We start from the raw sequence: 26,687 nt of genomic DNA on the forward strand, positions 1-26,687 counted from the left end.
GCCTCAGAAGAACTGGAGTCTCTGAGGTAGGGGGCTGGCCGCCACTGAGACGCTGACTCCCACCTGAGGCCGGCCGGCGGCAGGAGGAAAGCTGACCCCCGCAGCACAAAACCCAAATCCACCCAAACCCACAGTTTGGTGGTTAAAAGTTGAACGACCCATGTTTAAATATGCTCACGTCTAGAAAGCAAGGAATGAAAATAAGGGCAGGTTTGTTACTAACGACAACCACCGGCCTGCTCACTATCACAAGGCCATGGTTGGTGGCAGATACGAACGCAGAAGCTTAGTTGATGCTTTAAATAAAACAGAAACGTTGAATCATGATCATAGAGGCAGCCAGCGGCTACAGGTTTCAGGGATCTGAGCTGCATACTCCTCAGAATTCACAAACCCGCTTCTGAGGTTTGCCCAGTTGCAATTATTTCTAATATTGGAAGATCTACTTGGGAGAGAAATCCATCGGTGGCTTTGTGAGAAATCAGATCTTTGTGGTCTAGATCGGTGGCTCATTTCTTTGTTGGTGCAATAGCCATCTGCTTGGTGATGGAAAACTTCTCTGTTAAGGTATAACTGCACGGCCAGCCCTCCACTGGCACCAAACTCCCCATGGGTGAACCAATGAAGCCTTTTGTCCCTTGAGAGGCCTCGTAGGTAGAAAACAAGCAAGACCTACCTGCTGGCTTCTTAAGAGTGTCACGTAAAGAACAGTATGCTTACCTTGTTGGTGTTACTCAACATGCTTGACACGGAGCTGTCTAGATCCAGACTGGCAGAATGCTCCTGAAGGCTTCTGGCTTTATTACCCTGCACAAAGAAAAGGCAGAGGAGGTGGGACCCCTGAGGCTTCTGCAAAGGCATCCGCTAGAAGCACCTTGGTTATTTAAATACACTCAGGAAAAATGCACCTCTTGAGAAGTGCTGCTGAGAACAGGTAGACATTAAGATAACCCACATTTCTGTCTCTTTGGTTTTTTTTAATAACACACTAGCCCAAATGCTCCAAAACACCTTGTGGATTTGTCAGCTAGCAGGTTTAATGGGCAGGAAGAAGAGAAAACTTCATCTACAAAGAAAACCAAGTATTAACGTAAGTGTGAGCATTCTTCACAACTCTCTCCCAAGTCACAAGTCACTGTAATCTGCCAGCTGTGTGACTCAAACGACATTCTGTCTCCATGGGCGCTCTCCACCCAGACTTTGTAAATGGACTATTTCTATGATCTCTAAGGATGCTGCAAAATTCTCAGAAGTGCCTCCAAACAAAATAAAATTTAACTTTAAAAATATACAGCTTTTTTTTTTTTTTTAATGGAGTGTGTCATGAAATAAAGAGCTATAAGAAGATGTTGCAAGCGCCAGAAAGGTATCAAACTCTGATTTCTGAGAAGTGTCATCAGGGTATTTACACTCATTGCAGGGTGGGGGTGTTTCTTAAAGAACTCCCAGATTGGTGTCTGTGTCTACTTTCTACCCCTATGGAGCTGAAGTCCACAGCCTTTTCTGCAAAGGCAAGAAAACAAGTGTCTTATGCCTTGTTGGCCATGTGGTGTCTTGGCAACTACTCAGCGCTGCACAGAAGCAGCCTCAGACAACCGTGAGTGGACGTGGCTGTGCCTCCACCAACCTCGATTCACAGACCCAGGAGCTGGGTGGCATCTGGGCTGAGGGCTGCAGGTGGCTGACGCCGCTGCAGAGCGCCAGGCACACACAGTGGCAGCTGACCTGCCACTGGATTTTAAAGTACCCAGAGACTCTAGGGAGACTGGAACCCACACCTGGGTATATCTAATCGGCGCCCTTTATAGGAACCAGCCAGTGAATAACATTTTGGGGGGACAGAAAAAAATTCTAAGGGAGTATAAATAATACAAAAAATTATTTTAACCAAGGCCAAGTTAAAGATTGAATTTAAAGTGTAGATAACATTGGTCTAAGATTGAGAAGATGCTTAAAAACACCTTCTATACTTTATATGATGAGCACTGATAGAACAAAAGCAACAGATCAAATCTTATACTCTTTTTTTAAAAAGTGACGTAGCTTAAATTCAGAGAAATGACGCTACTTACCCGGGACAAAATACTTTCCAAGGACTCTGTTAGAGATCTCTTCGCTTTGTTTTTCAGCATATCAAGCTTAAATCGCGCGGCGCTGTACGGTAATTCACTTCCAATATTCTCTGCTGCAATCTGTGTTGTCTAAAAAGTGAAACAACAAAAAGTTAAGTCATGACTTCCTTTCTTTTTTTCTTTCCAAAGGAATGAAAAAATCTCTCGGAAGCATTGTGTTGATCCCAAGCCGTTATTCTATCTGTGACCTCGTCAAGATAGACGGCTGAGAATCCAGGAAGCAGTTGTGCCTTAGGGTTGCTCTGCCTGCCTACTCCAAACGACACAAAGACACGTGCTTGGAAGCCAATCAGTTAGCAAAGCGGTTCAGAGCTCGTGGCCCAGAGCTCGAACTCGGCAGGGGGATCAGAGACCTGTCATTCACTAACTGGCCTTGTGCAAGCTACTCCCTCTGGGCCGCAGTTTCCTCTTCTGTAAACTGAGCCCAACCTCAAGATGTAATCGTAGTGCTGAACTGTGAGACGAAACAGGTAGAGCCAGTGGAGCGCCGGGCACAGCTTCTGGTACAAAGGTAGCTATGATTAGCTTTTCCAAGTAACATAACAACTCACCTTTGGGGGCATTTCAGAGGGTGCGATAAAGTAAACTCACCAAATGAAGAATCCACTCTCTCTGCCTGCACTAACCTCGTCACCGCTTTCCTCAGAGCCGCTTTCTCTCCACCTATTGTTTCCATGGTCCCTCTCCTTCTCCTCTGCCACCAAGCTTCTCTCCCTTCACTGACCACAGCATCAAAATGACAATATAATGGGCTTCGCCTGCCAACCACTAAGTGAAGTTAAATGTTACTTATTAACAGAGAGGCATATGAAAAGAGAAAAGAAAAACCTACAGAACCCCTAGATAAGTTGCTTCCTACCTCTATGACTTCTTACCTGATGGTTTTACACGAGCCCGGCGCCCGCAGGCCAAGCCAGCACCCTGCGGGTGTTGAGAACAGTGAGGAGCACGGGCTCTGCGCTCGGTGCCCAGGTGAGCTGCCCCCTCGCTCTGCCCAGCTACGTGGCCCTGGGCAGGTCACTACTACCTCTGCCCACTCAGCTCCCCTCTCTGCAGGCTGGGGATGCACAGCGAGCTTTCCTTACAGAGCAGTTATTGTCATGAAAGCACTTCAGACACGCCTGGCTCTCAATAGAGGTCATCATCGGCGGTTCTCCGTATAAATGATAGAAAATTTATCATTTTTCTACGTTTAACAGAAAGAAACGCAGACATGTTGGAACCACTCTCCTTCCACCATCTGCAGCAACAGCCCCTCTTCTGAATTTGGTGCTTATCCTATCAACTCACATTTGGTTTTGTACTTTTATATACGTATGCATCCATAAAACATTTGTGCTGGTTACATGGAGCTGAAACTTTGAATGTGTCATCCTGTACACACTCTTCTGTAATTAGCATTTTTCTTTCAATGTTGTTTCTGAGATTCATCAAGAAACAAAGGTTCACAAAGGTTCTCTGATTCACTCACTTCAATCGGAATATAATATTTCACTGTATAGTCATAAAGGTTTATTCATATTCCTGTTGTTAAGAACCGACTTCCTAAAGCTTTTACAAAGGAGACTGCAGTAACCTCTGCTGACACAGATCCTTATCACACACGTGAAAGCCTTTACAAGGTAATCGTGAAAGTCCTTGCTGGTCACTGGGACTATGCATCTTCAGCTGAACCACACTGTCAAATTTCTCTCCCTTAAACGGTACCAATTCATATTCCCAGCACTATCATGTGACAATTTACCTTTCTGTGGTACTGTCAGATTTTTAAATTTCTGCCAATCTTATGGGCAGAGGTGATCCCTTAATTTGTCTTCCCCTGATTCCTATTGTGATTAAGCACTTTGTATTTTATTCAGTTATTTTGCTGGTAAAAAAACAACAATAACAAAAAAAACAACCACCACCTGGCCTGACCAGTGGTGGCGCAGTGGATAAAGCGTCAACCTGGAAATATATAATGCTGAAACACTATATATTTTTCAAGGCATAAAAGAGAAATGGTTCTGAGAAGAGCTACCTTTGTCTTCGTCCAGCCACCCACAGTTTTACATCTAAGAGACTCAGCAGGTGCATTAAAAGAATGACTTAGCTTAGAACTCCAGGAAGGGAGACTATCACGTACCTCTGTGCTCTCACTGACTGCACTGTGCAGGTTCTGGGCCGTTCAGAGTGTTTGTGAACGAATGAATGCATGGGCAAGAGTCACCAGGCAGGCCCGTGGGAAACGTACACCGGAAGTAACAGGCGCACCCAACAAATACTCAGCGCCTACTGAGCCCCAGCCCCACGGGCAGGTGCCCCACCAGCTGAAACTGGTCCTGTGCAATCATTTACCAAGAACCAGAGTCTGTGCCAACTGGCGGCAGCCTCCAGGGCAAAGAGGATGGTCCACAGAGGGCCTCAGGGACTGCCTTCTACCCCACACCCCTTCGCTCACAAAGCTAGGAAGCTGTGGGTTTGCTTTCAAACTCCTAACAGAAGTTTTCGTAAAACAGAAGCATTTAGAATGCACTGTTTTGATGTATGAAGAAAATATTGGCTAAAAGACTAGCAGCGCGTAGTGGATCCTACAGACATAAAAAACACAGCACTTGTTTTTCTGTCTTCAAACCCAACCGTAAGAATCGCCGTACCCTTAAGTCAAGGCTTCCTCTGCTCTCTTCTCCCATCTAATAAGATTTTTTTTGGTATGTCTGTCATCACAATTCACATATAATTTGAACATAATTCACATTTAGAAAAGAACGCAGCCCTGGTTCGAGAGCATTGGCCCCGGGTGCTAAAAATAGCTCGACTGCAAGCATGGCCCCAATAGGCAGAGCACTGGCCAGAGATGGGGGTTGCCCGGTGGGTCTCAGTGGGGGGTGCATGCAGGAATCTATCTCCCCTCCTCTCACTTGGAAAAGAAATAAAAAGAAAATGACACGTTTAGAAACAATTCATGTTTAGAAAATAACACACTCCTTGTTTATTTTAAAGTAATCATCTAGAAGTTTCTCCGTAGAAGATGATGCTGGGAACAGCCGAGCAGCCCGGGGACCCGGCCACATCTCTGCAGGGGCAGGCGTGAGCCTCCCGGACCACAGGAGGGTCAGAGACCCCGAGAGAAAGCACCACCCAGACGCCGGTTCCGTGTGGCGAGGCTTGTTCTCTCTTACGTTCAGCTCTCTGCGGTCTTCACAGGGGAAAAGAAACCTATTCGATCTGTTTCTCCACGGGACTAATCTTTGCCCAAATCATAAAGATACTATCCTATTCCATAAAAATGAGTTGGCATGTAGGTCAAAACCTTCCGTCCACCCCAAGAACTCATTCCCCTCCAGCAGTTACAAACCATTTCAAAATGATCAATTTCCTGTTGGAACAAGTTAGCGAAAAAATTAGATCAAGGGAAAACTATTAGTGGAACAAAAGGGGGCAAAAGCAACGAAAATAAAAAATAGTTAAAGAGGGAACTAGAGGATGAACTGAAACCTCAGACTGGGTGGCCCACCCAACAGCGGCAGGAGGAGCACAGAACTCCCACGCCATCTGAAGGGTCCGGGCTGGGAAAGGAGGAACGTCAACACACAAAGGCCAAAGGCCAAAACACAGGCAGCGTACTGGCCCTGGCATCACTGCTAGGGACCCTTAGCCGGCCAGGAAGATTAAAACATCGTCGGACGCTGCACACGAGCTCTGAGAGTCAGGAGAGGCACGAGATCGCCAGACCGGAAGTTAAAAAATCCGATGGGGACAGTTGCTATGTGTGCATCCCAGTAAAACTGCATCATAGTTAGGTTACCAGAAAAAGCAGAGGCTATTTGTGAGGACAAGAGCACATGACTGGACAGAAAAGTGCCTTTAGAAGAAGCATTCAGTGTTTTTCTTTTTTTAATTAATTAATTGATTTTAGAGAGAGGGAGGAAGGGAGAAAGGGAAACGGGGGGAGGGAGGGAGACAGAGAAGGGGGAGGGAGGGAGGAAGAGAGGGGGAAGAAATATAGATTTGTTGTTCCACTTATACATTCATCGGTTGATTTATTTTAAGTCACTTTCAATCCTTTTTTTAAGTTGATTTGAAAGAGAGAGCAAGAGAGGTAGAAAGGGAGAGAGAGGGGGAAGCAACTCATTGTTGCTTCACTTTAGTTGTTCATTGATTGCTTCTCACATGTGCCTTGATCGGGGGCTCAAGCTGCGCCAGTGACCCTTATTCAAGCCAGCAATCTTGGGCTCAAGCCAGCAACCTTGGGATCATGTCGCTGATCCTGGACTCAACCCCATCTCAAGCTGGCGTGCCCACACTCAGCCGGTGACCTCAGTGACAAACCAGGGACCTCAGCATTCTGGTCGACACTATCCACTGCACTACCACCCCTAGTCAGGCACATTGGTTGATTCTTGTATGTGACCTGACTGGGGATCGAACCTGCAACCTTGGTGTATTGGGAGGACACTCTAACCACATGAGCTATCTGGCCAAGGCAGCATTTGGTGCTTTTGAAACAGGCAATAACTATTTTGAAACTTTTGAAAATTTGAGTATTTTTAAAAACACCCTTCACTGATTTTTCTTTAGATTTACTGGCCTAAAAGTAATTTAAACAAATATAAAATGCATGTTCTGAAGGTACACTGGTTATTATGAGTTGACTTACAAGGAGTCCGAAGGACATAGAAAAACGGTCCATGACGCCGTGTACACTGAAGCCCCAACTAAGGGTTCCTCAGAGACAGAGGCCGCAGGGCGCCCCAGCTCCCGACACAGCCCCCCGCAAACAGCGCGGCTGGTGGGCAGTAGAGGGTGGGGCAGACTCTGCGCCTCCACGGTGTGGAATGGGACTAGCGGAAGTTCTACACCGAGGAGCACCCAACCACGCTCTGACGTCCCGTCTGCTGGTCCCGTAGTGCGAGCTCGCATCCACACAGCCTTCACGTTACGGAGAACCTCCACGCACTTTATGGTGCGAAATGGGACTAGCGGAAGTTCTACACGGAGGAGCACCTAGCCAGGCTCTGTCGCTCCGTCTGCTGGTCCCGTAGTGCGAGCTCGCATCCACACAGCCTTCACGTTACGGAGAACCTCCACGCACTTTATGCAGTTCTGAAAGCGGCTATGTAATATCAGTCCCAATACTTACCAGGGAGAATGGCGAGGTGACAGAGACCGGCTCCCTGCAGTGGACGGCGTGCAGTGGCACTGCCCACTCTGAAATGTCACTCCCAATGCTCTCCACCACGCCTCCTGCCAGAGCGACTGCCCACCCCACCTGGAAGGCAGGAACCCTCACCTTCTCCAGCACGGTCGGAATATTCCCAATGTTCCCAACATGCGTAACAAATACAAATAACACATGGGGACAATACATATTTCAGAGCATCATAAAATCCTCAGGACGCTTTTGCACAGTGCCCTGGTAAAATTATAAGAAGAGAAAAAATGGCATACCTGCTTTACCTCTCCAATATGGACGTGAACTTTTTGCTTCTCTTCATATAAACATCTCAGGAAAGAAATAATCAATTCATTCTCTCGCTGCTCATTTCTTGGTCTCAATTTCTTAAAAAAAAAAAAAAGAATGTATTGCATTTATTTTTTCATTGTTAACAAAACTGCTAAACCCTCTTTTTGGAAACACAGCATCCATCCATCCATTCCCTGTTGCCTTTACCCAAACATCTCACTAGGGGGCACCAATGGTCCCCAAAGTAGAGATCATTTTAAAAACAGAATATGAAGCTAGCCATGGGTCAGACTTAGCTTTTGACCTCTGATGTCCTTATACCTAAAATAAATATTTTACATCAGATAAGGCAGAGTCAAAATATTTAATAAATAAATAATCTTGAAAACAAAAGAACAGAACAAAATCTTTGTAAACACCCAGAGGTCAAGAGCCATCGTGGCTACACATCTATAAACTCTTATGGTTAGTGAAATGGAAAGGAAAAGAACAGGCCCTAGGGTCACGGGTCTACATGTCAGATGAAAAGAACAGGACCTAGGGTCATGGGTCTACATGTCAGATGTGTTCGCCAGGAAGCACTTTCTGTAAGCCCCACAGGCATGAACTTGCACTTAAAATGTTATGGCACAGATTCAATATTTCTCTATTTAAAATTTTTTCTCCACATCTTTTATTTTTCAGGCAAGGTGGTGGAAAGTGCACTGGAGTAGCAAGGAGGACACGTAGGTTCTAGGTGCTGTCTAGACAAGAGACCAAAGGCATCCTTTAATTGTAACTTCATTTGTTCAAATGAAAATGGTGCATAAATTAAACTCGAAGGTCTGCTCCAGCTCCCAACTTCCTTGGATTTGAAATAATCAGTCAGAGTTCATTTTTAGAAGACCTTCTAATTTAATGTATTACTTTCTCTGAATTCAAAGAAAACAAAACTCAATTACTCTGGAGAAACACAAAACTTCTAACCTCTAGACTTAGGAAATACATCTTTTTTAGATGGACAGTTATCTACTGTCCTACTCCCAGACCTACCTCCCTACTCCAAACTTCTAGCCTGCCCTTAGAACAAACTTGGGGTGTAGTAAACAGATCTGCTACACAGCATGGAGGCTGGGTCAGTGCCACTCCTGGCAACCTCTTTCCTCAGCTAACTAGGCAACAACAATTTTACCCTAATGTCACAGGCTGTAAAAGCAAATACAGGACTAACCCAGACCTTACAACATTCGGTCTCTTACAGAAAAAGATCATTTTAAAAGATAAGTTGTTTCTGTTACTCAAGGAAAAGACTGAAAAATTAGATGGGGTTGCTTTTATTGAGGTCTTTCTGTTTCAAATTTCAGATTTAAAGATTAAATATTTAAGAGGCTAGAAGAGATGCTCTCAACCGTGAACCTTGATGTTTTAAAACTGTAGATGTTTTATTCAACAACTAGGTTTTTTCAGAGACAGATCACATCAGATCTTCAATAAAGGAAAATGGTGGTCACCCAACTTAATACTGCTGAGTCCAGGGAGGTGATTGGTATCTGCGAGTTTAAAAGCCCAGGAAACCATAGAAGCTCTATCTACACTGTTGTTGGTGGGAATGGAAATAGGACAGCCACGTTCAGAGGCAGCAGGTGGTTTTTTACGAAGCTAAACATACTCTTACCATGTGATCTACCTACTGCACTGCTTAGAATATTCCCAAAGGAGTTAAAAATGTACGTCCACACAGAAACCTGCACAGAGATGTTCACAGCACCTTTACTTATAAAAGCCACAAGTCATCAGTAATCCAGATGTCCGTCAATGGATGAATGGATAAATGTGACACACCTAGACAACAGAATATTACTCAGCACTAAAATGAAAAGAGCTGTCAAGCCATGCAAAGACCCAGACGAATCTTAAATGAATACTGAGAGATGAAAGAAGCTGATCTGAAAACTATATATTTTATGGTTCCAACTATATGACACTGTGGAAAAGAAAAAACCAGAGAGTAAAAAGATGAGTGGTTGCCCTGGGTTTGGAGGAGCGGGAAGGGAGGGAGGAAGGGAGGGACGAAAGGAGGAAGGGAGGGAGGAAAATGGGAGGGAGGGGAAAAGGGAGGGAGGGAGTGAGGGAGGGAGGGAGGGAGGAAGGGAAAGAGGAAAAGAGGAAGGGAGGGAAGGAGGGAGGGAGGAAGGGAAGGAGGAAAAGAAGGAGGGAGGGAGGAAGGGAAGGAGGAAAAGAGGGAGGGAGGGAGGGAGGAAGGGAGGAGGGAAGAAGGGAGGGAAGGAGGGAGGGAAGGAGGGAGGAAGGGAAGGAAGAAAAGAGGGAGGGATGGAGGGAGGGAGGGAGGGACGAAAGGAGGAAGGGAGGGAGGAAAATGGGAGGGAGGGGAAGAGGGAGGGAGGGAGGGAGGGAGGGAGGAAGGGAAGGAGGAAAAGAGGGAGGGATGGAGGGAGGGAGGGAGGGAGGAAGGAAGGGAGGGACAAAAGGAGGAAGGGAGGGAGGAAAAGGAGGGAGGAAAGGAGGGAGGGAGAAGGGGGTGAGGGAAGGAGGAAAGGAGAGCGGAAGAGGGGGAGGAGGGAGGGAAGGAGGAACAGGCAGAGCACAGAGGATTTTTAGGGCAGTGAAACAATTCTTGGTGATACCATAATGGTGGTACATGTCATTATTCGTCTGTCAAACCAGCAGAATGTACAACAGCGAGAGTGAACCCCAGGTAAGCTATAGACTTTGGTTAATAATAGCGCATCCTCAATGATAACAAACATACCACGCTCCAGCATCCCCTCACTAAGACGGGAAACTGGCTGGGGCCAGGAGGAGCAGAGGTGGACGTTTATGTGAGAACACTCCGTACTTCGCACCCAATTTTACTGCAAAATTAACACCACTCTGAAGAATAAAGTCTATTTCCATTTTTTTTTTTTAAGCTCAGAAATGAGGAGAGAGAGAAATGACAAGAAGCCCACAGCAGGCCAGGTACTGAGGGTGACCTACTCTTTTCTCTCCTGTATCTTTTCATTCAAATTTGGGCATACCCTCACAAGAAATTGTGTATTTTTATTGGAGAAATTTTTTATGATTACTTATTTCAAAAAATATATGTATTTTCTAAAAAGGCTACGAATTCAGTAATAAAAGAACATTATTAACCCTTTGAGTAGTGAGTTTTTTTCACGCTCAATGACCCCTGGGAAGGAGTTTTTTTTCCAAAAATGAAATTAGTTACAGTTACAGTTTTATTAACTTAAAATCATGTTTGTTTGAAAAAAAATATCATGTTTGTTTGATAACCAATTTATGGGAACAAGAACATACATTTGCCTTTTTTTTCATGTTGCCTTACACATTTTAAAAATAAATTGACCGTACTCTGGATGGTCAGGAGGCACAAGGACGTACATGAATGTTTGTACTACTCAGAGGGTTAATACTTTTCTTTTCCTCAAAATATACATGAAAGAAACTATTCAAATGGGCAGAAAATGAGGCTACAGCTGAGCACAGTTTCTGCCCATTAAAAACTGAAGCTGAAAACCAGACATCACATCATGGGGCTTGTGAAACGTCACCAAAGCAGAGAAATGCATTTCCATGGTGTCACACAAGATCAAGAAATTAACCCTCCCTTAGAAGAACATGATTAGAGGAGCCCAATCTATTGAGTTAAAATGACTGGCAAGGTGTTAGACCCTCCCAACCTGCCCTGTGACTGCACCTTCCTCTATAATGGCAAAGCGTTATTTCCAAAAAGTGGTATCATTTTATAAGCATTCATGAGTCAGAGAGACGAGTCTGAGAATAATGGGGAATCAGGTTGGATAACATCACTTTGCAGTCAAAAATTAACTTGCTTGGTCAATATTAATCTACAGTGTCGGGAGTCAGGACGGGGGTTCTTGGGGGCGGTGCCAATGGGGGTTCTGGGGGGCTGGAAATGCTCTAGTGTTAACTCTTGGTGCTGGTGGTGCAGATGTCGTGACCTTGTAAAGAATTCACTGAAGCCCGACCTGTGGTGGCGCAGTGGATAAAGTGTCGGCCTGGAACGCTGAGGTTGCTGGTTTGAAACCCCTGGCTTGCCTGGTCAAGGCACATATGGGAGCTGATGCTTCCTGCTCCTCCCCTCTTCTTTCTCTGTCTCCCTTCTCTCTCCCCCCACCACTGCCCTCTCTAAAGTGAATAAATAAATAATTTAAAAAAAAAGAATTCACTGAACTGCACACTGCTCAATTGTGTGCTTTTCTGTGGTTATGTTCTACATCTATTAAAAGAACAAAAACAAAAAAAATGAATTGCCTGTTGAATAACAAAGTCCATTTTGTTATATGTGTCTTAACTTTACCTCTATGAGGGGCCTAAAAACCGGCTGGAAAAGCAGTTAAAAATGAACTCCCATCAGTGACTAATGGACGCAGAATGCCGAGAAAGCCTATGGTCTTCTGAGGAAACTACTTAAAATGGCAGTGCTCACCTGGACAACGGGTTCTGACATCTTTTAAAAAAAATTATAATCAGATCCTATACGAAATAATTTTATAACCATGAAAAATCCAACGAAGTTGATATATTCCTTACAAAGTAAAAAAACAGCTCTTCTAACCATTCATCTTTAACTGGTGAAAAGTCAGGTTACTGAATCCATTACTGATGCCTATTGAGTAGAAGCCCACTTGATTTATCTACTCAGTATTAGTTAAGGCACTCCCTGAAATGCACTCGTTCAATTAGATTCTGGGACACCTTCTTCACTAGCCTGACTTTGGCTTAAAAGCAACTTTCTCTACTGGAGAGGACTTTGAATGGTGCCCTCTTAGCCAGCCACACAGTGGCCTGAGGAGACAGCGAGACCTCAGGAGACACCTTCCCATCTGCCCAGTTAGATGTGTTCGAAATCCACACATTCCAAACAGATCACAGACAAGAAGGTGGCTCCGCGGCGCCATCGTGGTCCTCCTCCAGAGAGAAGGGGTAACAGGCCCGGATGCCCACCCAGCACAAAACTCTCCTCCCAGGGAAGTCGGCATGTTGGCAGCTGTGATAACCTCCAGCATCATCAGCATGACAATTAATTACTCATCCCTTTTTCTTTATGGTTCTGTTTGGGTTGCCTTTTATTTTGCATTAAACATTTATTTACAGAACCATGACTACCTCCGCTTTAATAAGTAAGTAACTGTGTATCATTAATTTCAATAGCAATTATATTTGTCTTATGAAAATGTACGTCGGGAGAGTTCTTCAGAAACAAATTACTTCCAGGAACGATTGTATGAAGGGAAATATTAGTCATTCTATTTATAGGAGGACTCATGACACTGCAGAGCCACCTTTTTCTTTATGATCTTTTTGAAATGCATGCTTTTCAAGCACATTAGCAGGCGCTGCTCCTAAAAGGAAACCAGTGGCTTGGTTTATAAAATGTTTTACAAAAAACAACAAATAGTCATTGAGGAAATCATTTAACCAGACGATCAATAAGCGACCAGAAGAAGAGGCCCTTGTCAAATTCTATCATTCCAGAAAGAGCCGCACTTACGAGGATGGCGGACAAAGTCTGAGCTGGCTTCTCTAACCCAGTACTTCCCTTTGGTCTTTAAACCAATCAAAAAGTTATGGGGCCTTCAAGGACAACACATAGGGGCCCCAGGATGTTAAAGGAATGCACTTTTTAGAAATAAAACTGTGTCACTGCCTTTCTCTAAAGTATCTGTCATAATACAGTCAGCGTCTGAAAACTTGTGCAGGTCAAAGAGAATCTCAGAATTACACCCGCTGGAAACATCTCATCGCTGCTGAAAAATAGTTTTTGTGTATTTCCTGTCCTGATTCATCGCACTGTTTGGGGGAAAGCTACAAGACGTTGTCTATCTAAAAAAGAAAATTCACATTGGGGGAGGAACCCTAGTCAATGCCTGCGGGATGCTCCCCACAGCGAGGTGCTAGCTCTGGGCGGAGCCCCCCAGCATGGCAGACGAAAACGGCCCAGCCTCCACTGCAACCGCATTAATGATCAGAAGCAACTGCCATCCATTTATCCACTTATGAATTCCAAGTACAAATAACACTAAGTCTGTCTGAGCATACTGCAGCCTCAACTCTAAAGATCCTGTAAGAAGAAAACAAAATGGTGTGTCTCAAGTTGATTCCGGAGAAAACAAGAAAATGTAAAGCCAATTAGAAATCAAGAAAGTTACATCCTTAGCTATTTATTAAATTTTTAAAAAAATCTTCCTATGCTTCCTTCTATTATACTAACATATGCCAATCCTGCTGCGGAAGAAGAGGAGATTCGGAGGACTTATAACGTGATTACAAGAAAGACGAGACTTTCAACTTTCTCACTAACAGAAAACAGATTGTGGGCCCTGACTGTTGTATCCCCCCTTGACGAGGGCGAGTTGAGAGCCTTCTTGTGTGGTTTAATAACGTCCTTTCTTTGCAGGACCCCTGCCACGCTCCTCCCCCTCAAAAAAGAGATATTTATTGTTGTGATGTGCTTTAGTCCCTAGGAAAGTGCCAGGAAGCCACAGAAAACACCCCTGGGCTACAGCAGACACGCACATTTTGATGAGCTCATTAAAGATTCATAATGAACAGACTACAGGCATGCCAGCACACGCCGTGTGGTTTCCCCAGAGACGCTGCATCTAAATGCAAGGATGAGAGCGGTTTCCAGGGCTCATGCAGAAAACCCACGAGCCTGGTTTTTGTTCTGCACTTTGTTTAGGTATGATATGTTATGTCGTTCTAAGGAGACAATGTCATCTACATTTATTTTCAAAAAAATATAAAAATAAAAGAGAGGAGGAACACTTAAAAGTTCAATTTCATATACAGAACATCACCTCCTTCAGCTCGCATACTCAGGGCCAAAGCCCAGCCTGAGGAGGGGCTGGCGGGACTCTCCCACGGAGCAGATGGTGCTCGGGAGCCAAGGCCAGGTCTCTGTCCCCCAGGCTGGGGCCCTTCCACTTTATGATTCCCTTCCTCTCATTCTAAAATACTATTTTAAGGAAGTGCTTCCCTGATTTTACTGTTTTCACATGAAAACCAAGGCCTGATGTGAATCTGCAGCTCTCACGTGGCCCCTCCGTGGGCAAAGCTTAACCCAGAGGACCTTGGGACCCCTTCCTTGGGGCTGGGACAGCTCGGGTTTCCTATTTTGTAGAAACAACATCTCACGTAAGCTGCTGCCTTTTCTTTCCACATGGAAGATAAAATAAAAACTGGAACTGTACCTGCACCTCCTCAAAAATCATTGCTTGTTCCTGATTGGTCAATGTCGTCAGGTGCTTCTGGAGTTCTAGTTTGGTTTTGGAAGCATTCATTCCTATTGAGAGAAAAAGAGAGATGAAAACACATGGAAAAGTTATGACGCAGAGCGAACACTTCTGTACTCACGCCCTTCACAATCTGGCCCACCCACTTCAGGCTCTGGAGGATTTATGGAAATCCTAATCAGTGATGTTGATGAGGATGACAATGACAAAACTAGTATTTTTTAGTGAAGTCCTCACAGTGCCAGGCACGGTCTCAGTCCTCAGGCCTGCATCATAACCTTAATACTCAGAACAATCTGAGGAAGAGAATTTGATTGTCTCCATTTTACAGTCGAGGAAACTTGAGACCCAGAGAGCTTACATAATTTCCCAAACTACCACCCTGGACTCTACCTCAGGTCTGTGTGGTTCCAAGTGACTTTCTGGCCACCTCTCCCTCACACAGTCCGAACAGTTCTCAAAAAATGATAAATTCCCATGAGCATTTACATATGAACTTGACACTTTTCTTAGGAAATGACTACTACTCCATCTGAAAAGTGATCAGCGGCCCTGGCTAGTTGGCTCAGTGGTAGAGCGTTGACCTGGTGTGTGGATGTCTCGGGTTTGATTTCTGGTCAGGACACACAGGAGAAGCAACCATCTGATTTTTCTCCCCTCCCCGTCCTCTTTTTCTTCCCCTCCTGCAGCCATGGCTCAATTGATTCGAGCATGTTGGCCCTGAGCTCTGAGGATGGCTTGGTGGAATCTCCACCTCAGGCACTAAATATACCTCGGTTGCAAGCATGGCCCCAGATGGGGGTCACCGGATAGATCCCCATCGGGGTGCATGTGGGAGTCTATCTCCCCTCCTCTTAACTAAAAAATGATGAAAGAAAAGTGGTCAGCACTTATCTCTTGCATGTTAGACTCCTTCACATAAAATTGAGTCATGGGGCTATGCTTTTACCACCACTTGCTTATTAATAATCTTAAGACAATTTAGTTACTATTACAGAGGATTCTGAGAAAAGTTATAAAAACAGAGTTATAGCTTTAGTGCCCATTAGCGTCTGATATTCCACGAAGTTCTTTCTCCACACACACATATATAGCTCAGACCCTGTTTTGCCTGTTCTTGGTGTCCAAGATAAATGCTACACATGATGAGATTTGGAAGAAAAGGGCTGACCGGCCTAACTACCATGAAGAAACCCGCTGTGCATGACAGACACAGCCTTTTCACTGCATGTCACTTGACTGTGCTTTGAAGATACCGCATTTTTTACAAATTAAAGGTCTGTGGCAACCTCCAGCAAAAATGTTACAACTCAGAGAAGGCACAGATAATTGTTCACATTTTTTTTTAGCAATAAAGTATTTTTCATTAAGGAATGTACATTTTTTGAGACACACTGCTATCACACAATATAGTGTACACATAACTTTTATACGCATGGGAAACCAAAATATATCCGTGTGCTCGTTTTATTGTGGTTTTTGCTTCATTGTGGTGGTCTGGGCTGAACCCGTCACATCTCTGAGGTCTGCTGGTACTCGTACTCCAGGGCAGGCCTCCCTCACCCACCTGCCACTCTCTTCTCCCAGAGGGCGAGGCCCTGGGCAGGGCTGTGGCCTTGCCCTCCAGCCTCTGGAGCACAGTGTGGATGCACTTATACCACCAAGTGATCCTCTCAAATCTGGAACAGGAACTTGGAAATCATGTCTCTTCCACAGAAGAGTTTGCTGAGGTCTAGGTGACCTGTCCCAGGTCAGGAGCTGACCAACATGCAAGCCAGCTCCCTCCTAACAGGTGGTGGCCAGGATGCTGCCCAGACTCAAACCACTGCAGCCGTCTGGACTTCTCCGAAGTCCTTCCCTCCCACCTTCCCCCCCCCCCCCCCGAGAGAACGCTAAGAGGCCCCTGTGAAAATAAAGGCCAGTATGTCTTCAGTGATTGCTAGGTCACTTTACTCAACACTATTCCCACCATCTCATTTAATCCTCAAAATAATCCTTGAAGCAGATACTATTTTTAGTAGCCCAAGGTATAGATGAAGAAACTGAGGCACAGTGAAGTCAAGTGTTTTGTCCACGGTCACCAGCTAAGTAAGGGGCAGAGTTAGAATATGAACCATGTCTGTTTGCCTCCAGAGATCACTCTGAAACGCTCACTGCCTCCCTCTTACCCAGAGCTAGGCTGTCTAGCACAGGAGGGCTTCACCACCAAAGTGCATCCACTCGCAGGCGGGTAAAAGTGCAGAAAGGGCAGATGAGTTTTGTCAGAGCAAATTCAGGTGCTCCTTTGGCAAGATGTCAGGTCACAGAAGCCAAGGAGACAAGTACTTGATGTTACTGTACTAACTTCTTTAACGTTGAACCAAATGAGTATTTAAATTTATTGTAACATAAGCCCTCAGTAATTGTCTCCGACACAGTGTAAGCACCCTTGTTTGGACATACTGCATTATTTGATGAGATGTTCATACACGGAGAGAAACCTCAAACTCTAAGAATTGTTAGACTAGTTATACACTGCTTATGCTCTTAGGTGAAATCATGCAGTATAAGCGATGCGTCCTATTCGGCAGGTATGAAGAGATCCTTGGACAAGCTTTTTCCTTGTCTTCAGGATGCCTTGGTGCATTCGCCTCTTCCTGCCCCAACTCAGAGCGGAGGTGGTCCCACCCGGGGCCACTCTGTTTACCTCAGACCTGCCACGTGGCTCCCCACCACCTTCAGCACCTCCTGGGTGGTTTCTATGGCAAGATGGCGCACTTCCCACGTGATGCCAAAAGGCATTATAGGGGAAAAGGGAGGCAGGAGGAAGGTAACCAGGGTCAAGGGCATTCCCAACTACAATTCCAGCAGCCCCCTTGTGAGCCACCTTCACTGTCAGTGCTGAAATGGCCTCAGGGGAGCTCTGACGAATGGCGTGGCTTTGCTGGAGGCAAGTTTACTTAGAGTGGAAAGAGGAAGCTCCGGTTAAACTGTTTCTTTTCTCTTTAGTGAAAGCATAATTCATTTTAGTAATTCTGAAAACGCTCCTCTAAACTTTAAAATAAAAAAAATACTCTTAGCAGTGATACACAATTCAAATGCAGACCCGAGCACAGCCGCACCTCTCGCATGCTGTAAGTGCACGTTACAGTGGAGTTTCCAACGTAGTCAATACGTCCTGCGTATTTATTCTGTTTTGTACATTTCAGGGCATAATGTGGCTATAAGAACTAACAAAACAAGTCTTGTTTTTGTTTGTTCCTCTCCACGATTTATGGAGTTCTCAGGCACACCATAAGTTCCTATTAGAATTACTCTTACGGGAACATGAATTGAGCTTTAATAAACCACTTCGTTACACTGATTAGAATGCAACAGAACAAAAAGAAAGGGCCTTAAACTGTTCATAAAATAATTAGCATCCTCCCTCCTGAGGCTGCCTCTAATGATGTGCCAGCTATTCTTTGGAAATGCATCCCATCATACAGGCAAACCATACTTCACCAGCCTACCTGAAGGATGTTTCTACATTAGCACAGCTTTCTGCTTTGCTTAGCTTTTGTCAGGTAAAAGATGAATTAAATAATAACTCCAAAACTACAGCTGCAGGATTCCTACCCTGATTACACTTTTCAGTTATAACTTCTGGAAAGCAGAGCCAGACCAAGGAGAGATTTATGAAATGGAACTCTGGAATCCTTCCAGGCCCTATCGATCATGATCTGCTTCATCTTCAAGGTCAAAGTCACTGCTGGCTTCTTAATAAGCTCTCAAGGGACATTTCCTTCATCATTTACCTTATCTTGAAAACTACTAAGGAAAAGGTTACTGATTCCTTGAGATGGGATCTCTAGTTAAAGCCCAACTTTTCCTGTTCCCAGATATATTTTTGTATAATGTCAGCAAATAGTAACAACTAGGAAAACACAGACAAAAATTTTAATCATTCTGATTCATTTTGAAAGAGCACTATAATGCCAGAAAATGAACCTTCAAAAAACTTACGATGAAAAATTTCAATTTACCTCACTTAAATCAATGTAATTTGACAATGGTTATCTTAAAAAAAAGAAAGAAAGAAAGAAAAGAAAGCAGTAAGTGTTGATGAGGATGTGAAAATACCTACTGATGGGAATGTAAAATGGTGCAGCCACAGCGGAATATATTATGGTAGTTTCTCAAACAGTTAAACACAATTACCATATGACGGAGCGAGTTCAGTTCTGGGTATATTCCCCAAAGAACTGAGAGCAGGCGCTTGAGCAGGCGCTTGTATACTACCACCCACAGCAGCACCTTTCACTATAGCCAAAAGGTAGAAACGACCCAAACGTCCGCCAACAGATACATGGATACACAAAATGTGGTAAATCATTACAATGGAATATTATTCAGCCTTAAAAAGAAATGAAATTCCAACACGTGCTACAACGTGAATGAACGTAGGAGACGCTGTGCTAATGAGCCAGACACAGAAGGACAACTACTGTGTGAGCCCACCTACACGAAATACTCATTGAGACAGGAAGCATGGTGGTTGCCAAGGCTGGAAAGAGGGGGAAACAGAGTTAATGGTTAATAAGTTTCAGTTTGAAAAGATGAAAAAGTTCTGGAGACAGACGGTGGTGATGACTGCACAACCATGTGAACGTGTTTAAGACCACTGAACCGCACGCTTAAAAAGGTTAAAATAGTAAGTTTTATGTTATGTATATTTCTGCCACAATTATTTTTTTAATCAGATTTAAATAGTAATGTCATTTTTCTTTATACTCAGTAGAGCTTATAAGTAATCAAGAGACATGGGAAGCAATTAAATATTTTTTTTACTTTTTATAGTAACATGGGTTGCTAACGTGTGATTCCCCTCAAAACCACACACACACACAAAATGTTTTAGAAATCTTCCTACAGGGCCCTGGCCGGTTGGTTCAGTGGTAGAGCGTCGGCCTGGCGTGCAGGAGTCCCAGGTTCAATTCCCGGCCAGGGCACACAGGAGAAGCACCCATTTGCTTCTCCCCCCACCTCCTTCCTCTCTGTCTCTCTCTTCCCTGCCCGCAGCCAAGGCTCCATTGGAGCAAAGATGGCCCGGGCGCTGGGGATGGCTCCTTGGCCTCTGCCCCAGGCGCTAGAGTGGCTCTGGTCGCGGCAGAGCAACGCCCCGGAGGGGCAGAGCATCGCCCCCTGGTGGGCAGAGCGTGGCCCCTGGTGGGCGTGCCGGGTAGATCCCGGTCGGGCGCATGTGGGAGTCTGTCTGACTGTCTCTCCCCGTTTCCAGCTTCAGAAAAAATACAAAAAAAAAAAAAAATCCTTCTACAAACAGAACAAAATGCAAAATCAAGAAAACAGAGGAATGAACTCAACTTCAGAGTTTCCTCTGCTGAGCATCACGGCCACCACTTCATCCTCACCTTCGTCCCAGGGCCCCTCCTGCAGTCCGAGAGCCGAGAGTCGGAGCTTCTCCCTGCCCCAGGAGGACCTCCCACCCACTCAGGACCGACATTCTCCAGCCCATTCTGACTCGTGATGTCACTCAGGCTCTGAATTTGCTCAAACCCCTCCAGTTGTAAAACTCAAAGTCCTCTGGTCCTTCCCACTGCATGGCCTCCTCCTGGGGGGACGGTGCTGGTGGCCGGTAACAGCTGGGGCTCTCCCACCTGGGTCTGACTCCTGGACTCGTTTATTCCCAGTTTATTCTTAAGACTTCTCTAGTCCTCAACTTACCCTTGCAATGTGCAAAATAAATAGTCCCTCTTCCCCTGACAATGTGGTGAGCACTAAATGGGTCAGAATACATGTGAAAGAAAGTATTTAGCACAGTGCCCAGCACAGATTATGTTCTCAACAATTAATAGCTGCAAATCCTAGCATTACGGTTTCTCCTCAAGTGAAGTTTCTAGAAACTGGTGCATACACAGTCACACTTCTTTTACTCCTCCCCAGTGGCTCTTCACTGCAACCTGTCCTTGTGCCCTGCACTCCATTCCAACTGCTCTGGCAGAGGTTACCGATGGCCTTCTCATCCGGTGTTTTCCAACCACCGGTCCCTGCCCAGGTCCACCAGGAATTCTGTGCCAGTCTGTGAAAAAGTTAACCACCCTGACCCCTAATGCTGTATGAAGATTATAGACCAATGAGCTTAGTCAAATTTGCTTATGCTCAGGGTGATTTCTGCCTTAGTGGTCCCTGAAATAATTCTCCTATTTTCGAATCGAGTCACCTAGTAGAAAATTCTTTAGCTCTAATCTTACTAGATCTCTGCAGAGCCGCCACCATGACTGGCCTCTCACACAACCTTGATGAACGACTGGACTGCGTTTGTAACCCTTCGCCCTAGTCCTCCAGGACCCTCAGAGCCCCCGCAGGGCAGAGGGCAGAAGGAGGCATGGATTTCTATCTTCGCACCTCAAGCACCAAGCATGATGGCTGACACACGGGACATATTCATTGCACGCTGAAAGTTCACCAGCAATCCCAACTAGTACAAGGCTCTGTTAGGCGCAACCTGTCAACAAATGCACAGCATGTAGTTTTCAGGGGCCTTACCCGCTGGCTCTGCTACAGCGTGAAAGGGCCGGACTCACCCTCTATGCGTTCGCAGAGCCTGTGCAGGCCCTGCAGGGGGCAGCCTTCACACAGCTGGGCTGGCGCTCTCGTCTGCTGCACGGCGGCCACCGTGAACGCCTGTTTCAGGGTCATCATGATTTCATCCACCTGATCAGAGAGAAGAGAGACCGGAGACCGCGCTGGGCTGAGCGTTCAGGGCTCTGTGGGAAGACTTCATATTTTAAGGGTTTTCTGGACTGTTAGTCACGAGTTGACGGGTAATAATCATAACTGCTAGGATTACCAACTGAGAAACATGACCTAGATGCTCAAGGCTCTTAAAGGAGATAAGGGAAACACTAAAAATGCAAGTTAAATACTGAGTGAAAAAGCCAACTCCTCTGATCAAAAGTCCAAAATGGCATTTTTTAAATTGCTAAACCAGAGGGTGCAAGCGAGCCGGTTCTCTGAAAATATTATAATAAAAATTGACCATGGACACCCATATAAACCTCAGATGTGTGCTAATTATTCACAACCATGAAAGAATGATTGAAGCCGAATAACGGTATGTCAATGAGACTGTGGTTTTGCTAAGAAAAGAAAATTGAGCCAGGCTGCAATCCCTCGTCGGTGAGGCCTCAGGGTGGGCGGGGTCGCGCGGGCTTACCAGAGCCTCGTTTGCGCACTGAAACACGTAACAGACGAAGTGGACGCCTCCGCCTCCGGAAGACTCCCGGCAGATAAACCCGAAGTGGTCCACGTGTCTAATACCCTGTGGAGGGCGGGGAGAGAGGAAGGGCCGCTGAGTGGGATCCAAACAGGCCTCCCTGCCCGAAAGGCAGCTGAGACGTCCACAGCGCAATGTGAGAGGGCACCTTAACAGGATCACTTTTTCAGATACTTTAAATATCTAAAACGTCTCTCAAATATATGAACACCGTTCTTCTAAAATGCTACTCTGATTTTTCCGACAAGAGAAGTAAGCTCGGAGAACTGGAGCTTTCAACACTCATATTAGCACTAAGAGGAAATGGGAAAAGCTGGCCCAGAAAAATGAGAATTTTCTTAGGTGTGAAAGAATAACAAGCTACTTGGAACCAAAAGCAGACTGGAGAGTAATGAAGACGCACAACTATCCACACACATGTGCATGTGCACACACAAACACACATGGACACAAAGGTTAAAAGAAAAGATATGAAACATACGTGTACTGCTAAAATAAACAGGTAAATAATGAAGTAAACTGGTATGAAGAGCCAAAAATTATAATCGCAAAGAATAGAGAAGCTTTTAAACATAAGCTATTAAGGCCAGAGCTCTATCATAGTTCCTTAAGAGCTCTTTTTAATAAATATTAATATCTAAACTTGTTGTGAAAGTATCAGCTAAGAGGCGCTTTAATAAAGACATCGTCTGTAAATGGAATGTGTCCGTATCCCTGGGAGCACCGCGTGCAGAGGTGTGTGTGCTGAGAGCTGGAAGTTCAGGTGACTATCACACCTGTAAACTGCACTGGTTAGGAATCACAAAACTATCGAATGAAAAAGCAAACATTTAACATTAACATTTCAATAAAAATAGCAAGTCAAGATAAAAATTCTGCAGAGAATCTCACTTTCAGATCAAATAATTTCCAATAAACGGGGAATCACTGTGACAGGAGCTGGTGTTGTAGTCAATGTTTTCCAACAGCCAAGTTAAGCATATGCTCGAGGCTACTTCTCAGGGGAACAGGATTTGGAAAAACTTTTCTTTTGTACAAGGTTCTCTATTTGATTTATTAAAGAACATTCTTTATTTTTGCATTTTGAAAAAAATCCCTTTTGAATTCTTAAGAATTCTTAAGTAGATCATGATATAAATCAACAATGAAGTTTTCATCATCTTATTAAGAGAAAATGGAAGTGAGAAACTGAGAAGTCAGAGTTTTAAAAATAGTCAGACAATAACGTTAAGTGGCCTCATATCTGTTAGAAAGATCCTGAATAGACTTGGCAGAGCTCATTTACAACTGACAGGTTTTCCAAATCAAGAAAGCACTCAAGTAGATAGCATTTTGAGTGAAACATCCGCAAAAATAATCACTATCTATTATATTTTAAGGAAGAAGAAAACAATGACAATTGGTACCACCAAAAAAGTTACCAATTTTTGTAAAGGAAAAATATGTATTTATTTTGAAAAACGTTTTTATGTGTATATATGAAAGTATATATAAAATGTGGACACAGACATACACATATACATCTGGAAATCACTACTGGGGAACATTACCACCAATAATTGAAAAAAAAGAAAAATCTATTTTCTCCAGTAGGTTATTGTTTCTAAAATCAAAATTCTTAAATTCAAAATTATATCTATATTTTTCCTTAATATGCCAAAGCATATTAAGAAGAGAAAGAAATGCAGGAACACAAAACAAGTACTTAGAACGCATGCATCTTATGGCCTCTAGCACTTCTGTTGAAAGACAGATATTAATGCATTAAAAATTCAAATACAATCGAGCCAATAACCCATCTCCATTTACCTGAGAGCAAAAGGATATCTCCTTAAAATTTTTCTCCAATGCTATTTTTTTGGTGTCAGGACTGATGAGGTAAACTTCAGATTGACCAATCTTAAAAGACAAACAAAAAAAAGCAACCAGCTTCTCATGAAAGTTGAATTCAAATTTATCACATAAACTCTCATTTCATGACCTATGGAAATAAAGGATAAAACGGGCAAGCTCTTATAAAATTCTGACTTGTACTGTAGTCACGTCCAAGGCTGTGGTTGAGCCTGTGGGTTTCGGGTGGCGCAGGACAACTTAGTGCGTCCACCTGCACGAGACAGTGGCCTTTGGAGATGGAAGGACCAAATATCCAAGTGAGGGAAAGCCTCAGCCCCACACACCCCATTCTGTACAGAGCTGTGGTCTCCACACTTGGGAATCTTCCAGAAAACAGAAGCTCTCTTTTAAAACTTCCCAAACACTTTTCTAACGGTTTTTTTTTAACTGAAAAGTCTTTTTATTGTTAAAATAACCTACCATTTGTGGAGTACGTACTGTGTTAGGCATGCCTATACTAGTTACCTGACATTTTATAGTTAGAGCATTAGCATTAATTAACATTGTCTTACTGACCTGGGTTAGGTAACAGCCTTCATCACAGGACTGCCTGTGCTCCGGGCCGCCCCCAGGGCCTTCTCTCCCGCAGCTCCCTGAACCCAGGACACTCCTCTAGTTGTCTACCCTGAGACCTCTGCTCAGCGAAGATCACTTCTGCAGAGAAGCCTTCCGGTTCCCCGGATGCTCTTACGGCATCCTCTACTTATCTTTTGCAGCATTTACCACAACTGTAGTGAGATAAATTTCTTGCAGTCGGTTGTTGGTCTCTCTTCACAGAATCTCAAGTGCACATGGGCAGAGACCACCTGTCACGCTCACTGATGTATAAATATTTCTAGTGGACTGCAAGGACCCTGTACACAGCAGCCACACAGTAAGTACTGTACTTAAAAATAAATGCACCAAGAAGCTTACCCAATGACACCATTAGACTTTTCTTTTAAAAAGAAATACAGATTAAAGCACAAGGCTGACTGCCAGGTAGCACGCATCACTCAGTATACTAGGTCTGTGACGAGAAGAGGGAGAAACCAGCCCTGTTTACCCTGACTCACTCTCTTGCTCTGAAGCCTGTATATATCCATCAGCATGAACCTAAGTAGCCAGCTTCCTTGCCCTAGAGCCAGTTCGCTGCCCTGAGTTAGTAACAAAACAAGACCTGATTTAAGGTGATTTTGCTCTCTCTAGAATGTTGGTCAGCCTTCAGCCAAAAGAAAAACAGAGACAGGGGTCAAGGAACAATCAGTTCTCTGTATCTTCAGAGGCCAATTCACTGCTGGGACAGCTCCAAAACCATCAGCTCAGACCCAGGGGACTCCTAGCGCGGCCCAGGCCAACCAGAAGAGCCCAGAGCAGCATGGGACCCAGGAGCCCAACCACCAGGGACATCCTCCCAGGCCACTGCTCACTGGCATTTGGCCCATTATCAGTTTACCAAACTTCTAGAGAAAAATGAGTAGGCAGTTGGCTAAACTAATATTTCAGTTTGGTATAAATTTCAAATATCATGTCACCTCCAAATCCTGATTAACAAAAGGTTATAAAATATTTGTTTTATAAATTGATAAAAATAGCCAAGAGGAAGTATTTTCCAAAAATATTTTGTTGAAATTAATATACATTAAAAAAAAACACCCTTTTTGGGTCCCTTTTACACACATGAACTGTGTTCTTTCTGCCTGGAAAGCCATCTTCACAACCATGGTGGTGGGGAAGAAAAGAATCACACAGGAAATGGACTTGGATTCTCTTTCTGTTTCCCCTTGATGACTTTAAAGGCTCAGGGCTAAAGCAAGGATTTTATCCTGAGAAAAGAATTATTCGGTATAAAAATATATGGATTTGCACATAAATCCAAAAGCTATTTCCTGAGCATCTTCGCTCAATAAAGCAGATTTTCCTTTGAACACGTTATCTCAGACTGGGGATGCGCGTGAGGCTTGGTGACGTTTTACCGTGAAGAGCATAGTTCGGTTTTCCTCCATATCCGTTGGCTGCACAATGTTGTGTCCACTGATGAGGTGGTTCTCAATGTCGTTTTCCTCAAAAGAGCTGAAGAACCTGTGACACCGAAGGCTTCCATCTGGAAATTCCTTCTTATAGGCCAAAGAGCGCAGGCCAGGCTGCGAGAAGGACTTGCGCATGGGGCAGTTGCCCTGCTGCGCGGGCCCGGCCGGCTGCAGCACCGCCCGGACCTTATCCGTGAAGGAGAGCCCCCCGGCAGGGCCAGAGGGCTCGGGGCTTTGTGAGGCCAAGTCATAGTCGGCTTTCCGGCTGCAACTGACGTGATTGAACTTCTCGATGCACTCATCGATCAGGGCTGGTGGGGCCTTCTTGTGCGCCACCGTCACCCGGCCACAAAAGAGCACCTCAAACTTCTTGGCAAACGTGTCGTCAAACTCGGATGGGCAATGCAGCTCCTCCTGGCGGGCAATCTTCCCCGCCTGGCGGATGGAGCTGATGATCTCAGGCACCTGCAGAGAGAGCAAGGAGTGTGACTCAGGACACGCAAGAGTGGTGCTCACACAACACAGAGCCAACAACACTCTGTTCCCCTCGGCTCCACTACCCAACCCATCACACTGCACCAGTGAAAGGTTCCAGTGCGCATCCAATCACATGATACCAAGGAGGGATTACTGTGCTGCACATCACATGGTACCAACAGCGGCTTCTACCGTGGGCCACAGCACAAGGTTCCA

General features: G+C 44.7%; 1 protein-coding gene across 6 annotated transcripts in view; it reads right to left on the bottom strand.

Moving 5' to 3' along the window:
• TBC1D1 (TBC1 domain family member 1) overlaps positions 1-26,687 on the bottom strand; it is a 254,594-nt gene that overhangs the window by 111,989 nt on the left and 115,918 nt on the right. For all 6 annotated transcript variants that reach the window (XM_066233847.1, XM_066233845.1, XM_066233846.1 and 3 more), the window contains 8 exons: positions 25,941-26,459; positions 23,902-23,991; positions 22,033-22,137; positions 21,401-21,530; positions 14,796-14,887; positions 7,563-7,673; positions 2,073-2,201; positions 721-807 (listed from right to left, as the gene is read on the bottom strand). In XM_066233847.1, coding sequence (XP_066089944.1) covers positions 721-807; positions 2,073-2,201; positions 7,563-7,673; positions 14,796-14,887; positions 21,401-21,530; positions 22,033-22,137; positions 23,902-23,991; positions 25,941-26,459 — 1,263 coding nt within the window. The remainder of the gene's footprint in view (positions 1-720; positions 808-2,072; positions 2,202-7,562; positions 7,674-14,795; positions 14,888-21,400; positions 21,531-22,032; positions 22,138-23,901; positions 23,992-25,940; positions 26,460-26,687) is intronic.

Source organism: Saccopteryx bilineata, chromosome 5, assembly GCF_036850765.1.
Source record: "Saccopteryx bilineata isolate mSacBil1 chromosome 5, mSacBil1_pri_phased_curated, whole genome shotgun sequence".
In the NCBI taxonomy this organism is placed as follows: Eukaryota; Metazoa; Chordata; class Mammalia; order Chiroptera; family Emballonuridae; genus Saccopteryx; species Saccopteryx bilineata.